At 35.2% G+C, this 10,256-nt stretch overlaps 1 protein-coding gene across 1 annotated transcript in view; it reads right to left on the reverse strand.

Moving 5' to 3' along the window:
• The window catches only part of LOC128210298 (erythroid differentiation-related factor 1-like), a 39,800-nt gene extending 29,808 nt beyond the window's left edge, over nt 1–9,992 (reverse strand). Inside the window, exons 1-9 of the mRNA XM_052914564.1 lie at nt 9,876–9,992; nt 8,323–8,564; nt 7,956–8,019; nt 7,278–7,403; nt 6,748–6,810; nt 5,373–5,452; nt 4,284–4,377; nt 4,056–4,174; nt 3,498–3,609 (exon numbers count right to left, since the gene is read on the reverse strand). Of these exons, the coding sequence (XP_052770524.1) occupies nt 3,498–3,609; nt 4,056–4,174; nt 4,284–4,377; nt 5,373–5,452; nt 6,748–6,810; nt 7,278–7,403; nt 7,956–8,019; nt 8,323–8,564; nt 9,876–9,899 (924 nt within the window). The 5' untranslated portion in view covers nt 9,900–9,992. The remainder of the gene's footprint in view (nt 1–3,497; nt 3,610–4,055; nt 4,175–4,283; nt 4,378–5,372; nt 5,453–6,747; nt 6,811–7,277; nt 7,404–7,955; nt 8,020–8,322; nt 8,565–9,875) is intronic.
• Between the last annotated feature and the right edge of the window lie 264 nt (nt 9,993–10,256).

Genomic DNA, 10,256 nt, shown 5'->3' on the forward strand with positions numbered 1-10,256 from the left:
GGGAAAAACATAACAATTATATACATATGTTTAAGAGGTTTGACTGCAGAGTTTGTGGACATTTGAAATAGAATAAAATGAAAATAACTGTAGTATCTCTCAAAACTAAAGGGCCTGTCACACCTAGCCGGAGCACAAAATTAGCAGTTTTCGGGGATCGGTACAAGTACGGCAGCACTACTGGAGCGAACATCGGGAATGCAATGGCAGTTTAACATCAGTACTCTGGTATGGCTTCATTTATGTCAGTAGAGCCCCATTATTGAACAGCTGCTCTCCGGAGCCATCAATGTGTACTATTCTGATTGTATGGAAGATGTACTAACAATGTTCTACAGTTTTTTTGCAATGTGATCCCGTACATTGTTAGTACAACAGCATCACAACGGTATCACTCCACTTATATAGCTCAAGTCAGCGGTACCACATTGGTAGCAAAATGGGGGTGCAACCATATCACTCCACTATAGCTCAGGTCAGCGGTGGGACATTGGTAGAACAACGGCATCGGCGCAGTATAACGACAGTGACAGAAAAGTTGAGATATCCGTAGCACATCGGCTCCATCTGGCTCTTTCGCGGCATATCAGTAGTGTGTGACAGGCCTTTGAATCATTATCATATAATGGGATTATTTATGTTAATATAGTTGAGTTTTGTGTAACTAAAGTATTAATTATGATGAATATTCATACAATTACTCTTGGCATCGGGGCATTCGATATATTTCATATATCTCAAAAGAATGTCTCTCATTTATATGCAATTAAATAATGCAATATGTTAAAGAAATGCATTTGAAACCCATAAAGTTGATATCAATTATGTATATTTCTCGAAATATTTTTCTCGATATGTCAACCATCATGTACAAGGTCTAGATTTTTTCCCCTCTTTTATATGCAAAACAATGTGGTTTATGTAAAAAAATATTTATATAAAAGAGATATTTCAGTCTTCAGAGGTCAGATATTTCCAATGACAGTTTGTGGCCAGTCGCTAATTTGGTTTGATGGTCAAGAAACTGTTATAGTTTAGTGGATAATTGTGAAGTGTGAATAGCTTCAGTACAGTAGTTATGAAACCAGAAACTGTGATGCAGCATGTGAAACACTCGGTGTGTTTCTTGAAACGCAGAAGGGAATCCTACAAAATCATGGGGAGGTTTGACTGCATGGAAAAATACCGCACAGGAAAATTTCTCTGCAATGTTTCGGCATCAACAGGCATCACAGACTTTTTCTAAACCTTTATAAACACATATATTGAACTTTGTGATGGAAGTTTGTGAATGTGCTATCATACATGTATATGCAATTGTTTATTATATAATATGTTCTTGTTTCAATGTATTTAATTTATGCACCAGTCAATTGTAACCACAGCCCCCCAAGGTCCGGGGGTATACCGGGGATAGCCGGGGAAATGGGCCGTGTTTTTACCTTTCAGGTGGCCCCGCAGTGCCGGGTGAATGCGGTGGTTTTGTCTTCGCTTTAAATATAACGGGGAATGGGCCTTACCTAGGGTCCCTGGGGTGCGGGGGCATTTGGCGGGGATTTTACCATCTGTTCGTCCCCGGAGGGCGGGGATTTTAGCCGGGGTTGGCTGGACCAAAAGTCAAAGTCCCCGCTATTCCCCGCACCTGGGGGAGCCGTGGTTACAACTGACTGGTGCATAAGTGCCAACTTTTATGCAAATAATACATTTATGCATGGGTTTACATTCATTTATCAACAAACATCATTTTAATTTAATTAAAACAAAGATCATTTTTGTTCCTCAATGACAATATTGCTTTTTTTACGATGGAAAAATATTCCAAACAGGTTCAATGGCGGATTTAGATGTCATTGGTTCAGTTTTCGATATGTCAAATGTTCATTATATCATGGTATATCGAAGTATAATGAAGTATATCGAAGTATAATGAAGTATATCGAAGTATAATGAAGTGTATCGAAGTATAATGAAGTATATCAAAGTATAATGAAGTATATCTCGTGGTCCTGATGACTTTGACTTTGAATGGGTTTCGACTGCATATCATTTTCCACTGTATATCATTTTTCAATTTTCATACCTTTATTATCATCCATTTCTGAAAGTTTCAGAGCAACTGCTTTTATTAAGACAAGCATTGAGTTATTTTTTGTGGTTTGGGTGATCCACGAATTCAAGATCCCATGAGATATAGACCCTTTATTCTTTTTCAATTGCCATGTTATATACATACTCTAGTAGATTCTGAACTGAGGTCGGTACTCGATTTCTTTCTTTAAATATTTAATCGATTACATTGGAGGTTACTGAGCGGCCAAAAGAAAATCATTGGTAAAGAATGCACTTTGCATTTGCAATGAGTTGTATCCTTTTAAAATGAATAATACCCAGGTATGCGCAATACAAGGATTTTCCCGGAGCCCGCGTCTCAGCTGTACCTATTTTCAACCATGCCCGAAGTGCTATGGGGATTTCAATGTACCGTAAGACTTATGATTTTATTAAGATCTTAAAATGTACTTAAAGACAGTTAATATTTGATGTGTAGTTGTGGAAAACTTTCAAGAAAGTGAAATAACTTACTTAAATATACGCACCTTCTCGGTGTTTTCACAGTTTGCAAAATTCTTTGCATCTTCTTTTATGACCTTAGTTTCCAATTAAATGGATAATTGACATGGGTATATGCACTTATTGGCATGTCGTACCACTATAGCGAGTCCCATAAACAGTGTGACGTAGAAGACTGAAATCACATGCCCAGCGCATGGAGATTATACAGACTATTTAGGACGATTGCACTTTCATTTTTTTTTCAAAAATGAAAAACCATGAATTTATGTACCCACGAAAATGGAACCAAGAAATTCATGCCAACGAATATAAATGATTTAGCAGTACCCAAAAGAGAGGAAAATAAGGATGTCTGTTTGACGTCAAGGAAGGACAGATCGATACACTGTTTTGTTTAACTGTTAAAGAAGTACGAAACCATCATGTCATTCAAAGAGCATCTAAATGGTGCTTATTATATTAGTAACTAACATATCAAAGCCAAAAAAAGGCATTAAATAGACTTGACCAAGATAATTGTTTTTTGGAAACAAAAACAGATATCCCCCCCCCCCATGCCCCACCAACATTAGACGTTAGATATATAAAGAGCGGCTTGGACAAGATGGACAAACAACAAAAACAATATGTCTCCCCATTTATGGTACGAGACATTATTCACAACTGTTTTACTGTCCAAGTGAGCCATTTCAAAAACAAGATTGCTGAGCAGTGAACGCCAACAGCTGCTTTTTTTACTCAAAATAATAACTCAAGCTAGAGTGATAGGCCTTGCTGAATATGTCAATGTCCAATATCTTGAACATTGTTTTAGTTAAGCCCAAGGCTTTTGCACAATAACACCAACACTGCTAAAAACACCAAGGCTATCACAACCATAACCATTTCTTCGGCAACAGACAAGATAAAATATAAGAACATACCTTAACGATACCTTCTATATGGAAGCACATGGCAACCTCAGGCACGTTACACATGAGATTATCAAGCCAGTAGTCCAGGCCAGTGAGAACATTGATTGGTGTCTTCATATCCCTGCGAGGTAAATAATATTTGAGCAGGTGAAGTATTGAAATGGAAGAGGTCCACCACTCTCACAAAACACCTCTGACTCTATTGCGCAAATCGGTCATAAATTGGATTAGGGAGAGCAATCTTTGTTAAGCATATAGAGAGCTGTACCTTCTGTACCCTGTGTATAGGAGTGGACTGCCTTCTTGTAGGGTATAGTAAGAGTTTATTTATAAGAAATTGAGAATTTGACTAAAAGGATAGTTAATATTCAGAAATAATCAGACATTGTCATTTTGATAAGTTTTCAAACAAATTCTTAAAACTCAAAATTGATTTTAATTGCATGTAAATTTTAATTTATCAAAGTATTGTAATGGCATAACAAACTTGCATTTCCAGTTTTACTGGGCCTGAAAATTTCTGTTTTCCCCCTACTTAAATATTAGCTTGAAATGTATTCATATTACCTCAGTCGTAAACTAACATAATAGCTTTCATCTCTGAAGACGGGCAGATCAGTACCAATCAACATTTTGATGTCTTCAAACGTCCACAATACATCTCTTGATGTTTGACTGCCTCGTGGCTGCAAACAAAAGAAGATGATATTTACTAAGACAATCTTTTAAAAGTATTCATTTTTAAGATAAGATCATCTTATTTTTAAGTTAACAAGTTTCGAACAATCAATATACCTTTGGCAGGGGGTCTGGTATAAGAGACAGGTCATCCCTCGTCAACATGCGATTGGTCGCTGCCACGGAAACATCACTTTCTGTATCGCACACGCTGAAATGTACAGTGACAAAAAATATTTTTGTGGAGGTCCAATTTTTGTGGTATGATAAATGCACAAATTTACAATTATTACAAAAAGTAACAAAAAACAACCAATGTTATCTAATTAAAACTGTTTTCTAAATGAAAAATCAACAATCATTACGTGTGAACATGTCCCTTTTCAACAAAAAAAATATCCAAGCATAAAGTATTTTTTAAAGTAGTAAAACAAGGTTGATATTCAATGAAAAGTTCAACAATAATTTTGTATGAATGTTTTGGAGGTGACTTACAGTGGGGCAAATGTGTTTTGAAGATCTTTCAAGGATATAAGATAATACAAGAACAACATACTAATTCATAAAAGTCTTTCCCAGGACAATCATTCATCATTGTGGTACAAATAAATTTCATGCATGGAGAAGACGATCCTTTTGTCTTGTAATCAACTAATAATTTATTTAAACACAGACTTTCTTTCATGTACAATACTTCTATTTAATTAAATCATACCTTACATAAATGTGTCCCTACTTTGTGTATATAAAGTTGACTGGTCTGTATATCACTGATCCAGTTTTTATGACGTCAGTAGTCTTGATCATATTTTTGGCCAGTCCGGTCCTCAAATGGACCGCTGATGTTATTTTATATGGACCGATGACAGCATAAAACTGGTGAGTGCTGCTTGCAATTTTCAGAAAGGCTAACAATTTTTGCAAGTAAACATTATTTGCTTTGTTCAATGAAACACATCAAAAGTGCTTTAAAAATATTGAATGTTCGGTATAACATAAAAAATATCACACAACACTTTGGTCCATATGGCATTATAAAGACTGGCCAGTCAGTCCCTGAACGTGAACAGACTTTGGCTAACGCCTTGGTCCGTATACTCCTTTGGCGGCTGGCTGACTGACAGTTTCTTAAAATGTCATATGATCCTCAGTGGTGTGTAATATTTCTTTAATAGTTAACCTCAGTGTTATCAAATTATAATATACCTGTGGTACAGGAATTTGGAGTACATGTTCCTATTTTGGAGACTGTCTCGTCTTTTACTTGGCCGAGGTACGCACTTCATCTGCAAAGAAAATAGTTTGATCATTATTATAACACAGATGGAATAAATTAATTTAAATGTTAAAATGTTAATGTGCTCTGCATCACAACAGAGTGCCCAAACTCTGGGGTAAACGTTTTACACTTTTTTGTGATTTTTCTCCACAATAACATGTAAAATGAAGATATTACACTATTTACAGTTAAAGGTAAGCAACTCTTTATTGTTTTGATTTAACATTGTTATCTACCTTGATGTCTACAATAGAACAGTGGATCTTAAACTGAAGTGAAAATTAACACATAACTGCAACAATCAAAAGGTTGTAAAACACAATGTGTACATGAACCTGTAAAAGTTGCAGTTGAGTTTAAAAGAATTCTTTGGTTTAATCCATATATATTTTACAACTATTGTGAAGAAAGTTATGATAACATATACTAAGTCAATCACGATGTTGAAGGAGAGTGTGATCTTGTGTTGTGGGGAAATGTGGAGTACCCGGAGAAAACTAACTTGACCGACTGGGAATCGAACCTGGGTCGCCTTGGTGAGAAGCAAGTGCAATAAACACTGAGCTTACCAGACATCTAAATTCTGTGAATCCTTTCTTTCTTTAAACTTGTATGCTTAATGAAATGCACAAAATCGCTTTCCTTATGTGTTTGTTCCTGCCATCTTACATCTCTTTCTAAACATGTACTATGTACACATACCTAGATGATGTTGTGAACAAAAATTATCCCACATTTCAGAAGTGAGACATAGGTATATGCTGCACAGATTCCTTCTTAATTCTTTTTGTGGTTATTTTGTTTTGTGCAAACGTCCCTTGCATCTAAGACTTTTAACATGAATTATCACTCTCTGTACAATGTTGCTTTTTTCAACCAAACTTTACTGCAGATATTACCCCAGGATAGATAATACACGTGGAAAAATAATGAGAATTTAGTTACAGTTAACAAAGGGAAAATCAGCATCGTTGTTTACTTTTAAACATGAACATTTGATGATATGCTTATGCACTGTACCGTAAAGTTTTATATTATACAGCTGAAACAGTTGCCTTTAATCTTGTAAGAAATACTGCGGATCACAAGTGTATCCATTAAACTTCCAGATGACATAAGCAACGTTGATAACTTTAAAGAAGTTCTGAACAATCTGCTCATTGTTAAGGGCACAGGAAAAAAACAGAACTGAAACAATCTATTCCAATTCCATTTATACCATCTATACTATGTAAACAATAATTTGAATCGTATTCCAGGGAGAATAATCGCATTCTATCCATTGTAAATTTTGGTACTCACATTATGATGCAGGTCTCGCAGCACACATTCATAGTAAAATCGTCTCAACCAGCCCCACTCATTCTACAAAAGAAATAAGGTTTTGTAAAAATTCAGGAAGATGCTAAGGGTGAAATGTTTAAACAAATCTATTTCCTCTACAAACTAAAATAGGTAAAGTGTAAGATCAATTTTTATTTACTGAGTGATTACAGTAAGCATATTTCTTTGTGAGTGGCTCAGCAACAAGTAAAAGTATCATTTTCTGTGATCACAAGTTTTTACACCCAACTCTATATAATGATTTTGTCACCAGATAAACTTTTTCTTTCCAATCAATTCTTTATCCTTTTAGATAATTTTATTCCATTGTTTCTTGTACATGCGATAAGTGTAAATTTACTGTTCTTATCATATGGAGTTATCATGGACCAGGATTAAATGCTTGTCTGACAGTGTGTAAATGAACAAATGTCACAATAACTCTTCAAATCTAAAAGGAATAAACTCCAGACTTACTTACCTATCCCTCAACATGTAACTATTTATACCTGTTCAGTCCTGAGAAGCTGTTTGTGAATATCAAACTCATCCAGCAGAAGTGTCTTCCCGACTCTGTGCACCATCATGCTCACATGCGACTTCTCAAACGGAATCTTCAACAGCTTCTTGATATTCTGTAAGATATTCAAAATAGTGGACAAAATAAAAACCTGCCTCATCAATGAATTTATAAAGAACGAGAGGGTCACTGAGAGATAGTAAACACTTGTCTTTTAATTGTTTTCAGTCAAAAAGGTGCATAACCCAACAAATATTGAATGCAACGTCATCAGCTGTCCAAATGTTTCTGGAAAAATCATCAAAATATTTTCAGCGGCTTTTAAGTTGTGGTCATGGTTATGGTTCTTGCACTACAAGGATGCTGACACCCGATGAAGGCTAAGACAATACCTAGACTAAAACAAACAAGCTACAATTCAGTTGTCGCTGCAAGGTACCAACCATAACATCTCATACAATAAAAAAAATACCACACTTAAAATCCTTATACAGGTCTGACCGTCTAAGTGATATCATGGTGGTGGGTGGATCATTTAATTTTACAGTCCAAAAATTAAGACTTCACTCCTGCTTTTGATCAATAGTACATGTTTTTAAGCAGGACATAGCAGTAGTTGAATTGATTCCAAACTACTTTGATGCTTTTATGTACAAAACCAACTTACAGCAGCATGGGAGATGACGTCCACTTCTCCAACTAGGTCTGGTGTATTGTGGGCTATGTCAATACTGAAAAACATACAAGGGCAAGATTTAGGTTAACTATATTTATTTTACAATGGTTGTGAAGAAAGTTATTTCAACCTACAGATGTATACTAAGTCACTCTCATTGCACGATATTGCAAGAGAGTGGTCTTATATTGAGGAGAACCTGGATAAAAACCACTTGTCTGACTTTGTGACCAATAACCAAAGTCATATACGCAAATGCCAGGAATCAAACCCGGGTCCCCTTGATAAGAAGCAAGTGCGCTAAACAATGCTCTCACCGGACAACTGTAATTTTGGAGCAAGTCAGTTTAATACACACCTAGAAAACTGTGAAGGTCTGCGAGAAGTGTTCCAGGTGAGATCTCGGACATGCTGCTCGAGTTTCGATGACGTTCTCAACCAGTTGGAGGGTGGAATGTTCAGATCTGTGTTGAGACTGAGCTGCGAGAACGGAGACTCAAAATGCACAATCCCATGCTTGACTTCAGCCATAGAGCGCACCCCATGGTATGGTACAATGGATTTGTCATTTTTCTGGTCAACAGGAACAAGCTGTCGATCCTATGAAGGAAATTTTCTTTACTGAGATAGTTGACATATAATTAAACTGACTTGAAAACTGGTATTCAATCATTTGTTATTTTATTTTCTGAAACCTGTTTATTTTACATATATGTAAAGAGTATGCACTTTCATTTCAAAAGACAACAAAAATATTGTAAAAGTTCATTGCATTTATGCATTTGGACTAACCAGGACCATAGTCCAAATAATTGTACGTTGACGAATTTTTTTAGATTTTTGATATGGAAAATCCTTCACATACAAATTGTTTAGTATCAAAAGTGGGCAGTTGTTTCGATCAGGATTCCGGGTTAAAGCATATAGCGTCTATAAAATATCATAAAAACAAGAAATATTACCAGATAATGTTATTTTATATTAGTTCCATTCACAAAAAATAAATATCCAACTTATAATTATGAGTTTGACGGCTTTTCTTCATTTCATTCTGTCAAAACATAACGATATATACATGACGGGCACCTGCAAGGCTTCAGGGCACAGTTTTAAATCGCTCGGAACATTTCGGCCATGGCCGAGTTGTTACGATTGTGTAACGAGGTCTATCTCGAAGCTTTGTCGGAGGAGGCCGAGTTATTACGATTGTATCGAGTTGTTCCCCTTCGCATAATTGTTTTCTGTGTCAGTCAACTTTCGTTTTATTGGAAAGGTAAACAACTTGTTTTAATGCATTAAATGCTTGTTTAGTGCAAAATAACATTTCACTTACATTGTAAAATATGAATATAACTCTTTATGATCAATTTCAACCATAAAATACTTCACTTAAAACAATTTCAATATTTTTAAAACACCCCCGTTTTTGGCACATTCCCGTTTAGACGTTAGGGATTGGAAGAATCCCGTATAACACGTCTATTATTTTAGACTAACCAGGACCAATAATAGCAACGCTTATATTACTATAATTCACTATTGAATTAATGACGTGGTAGATGGACACTAGGAGTCAGCCAGAAAAATGGTACAAATACTATGACTCTTTATATTTATTCAGTTATAAATAACATTAAACTTTAATGATTAAAGTAAATAAACTCATGATAATAAAGTATAGATCTCAGATAGGTCTTTACTCTGACCTGATATAAAATGGCCTAATGGATATCATAATAATGTATATATTTTTGTCAATAAAATAGGTTGAGTTTGCGGTTTAACAGTTGTTATTTCATCAATAAATATTTCATATCAATAAATTTCGGATATCCGAAATGTTAAACTTTTAAAATTAAACATGAGAATTGAAGACTTGAAGAGAAAAACTAAGATAATTATGTGCCGTACCTTATTATCTATGTCGTCCGACATGTTTGACAAGACGAATACTTCTTTGTAACAAATCAAGCCGAAAATACTTCAATTTTGTAGAACCTTCCTGATGTTGCAATTTTTACGAAAACATTATTTTCTGTTAAATAGACAAAACGTCCTAAGTGATTAAACCGGTCAAATCAAAACAGCGGTTACTCCCCTTTACATTACTCGCATCTTCTTCTGACCAATCCTTGAATGTTTCATTTTCAAAGTTCGCTAAGTTAGTATGAAAATAATCGAAACTTTACTGATTTTTAAATAAAAAATTGTAAACCCCTTTGTATTCAATTGACACTATGGACGTCAATTTTCCATCATAGGTGAAACAGATCTAAAATGAGGCCTAATGTG

The sequence above is a fragment of the Mya arenaria genome, chromosome 12 (genome assembly GCF_026914265.1).
Source record: "Mya arenaria isolate MELC-2E11 chromosome 12, ASM2691426v1".
Lineage (NCBI taxonomy): Eukaryota > Metazoa > Mollusca > Bivalvia > Myida > Myidae > Mya > Mya arenaria.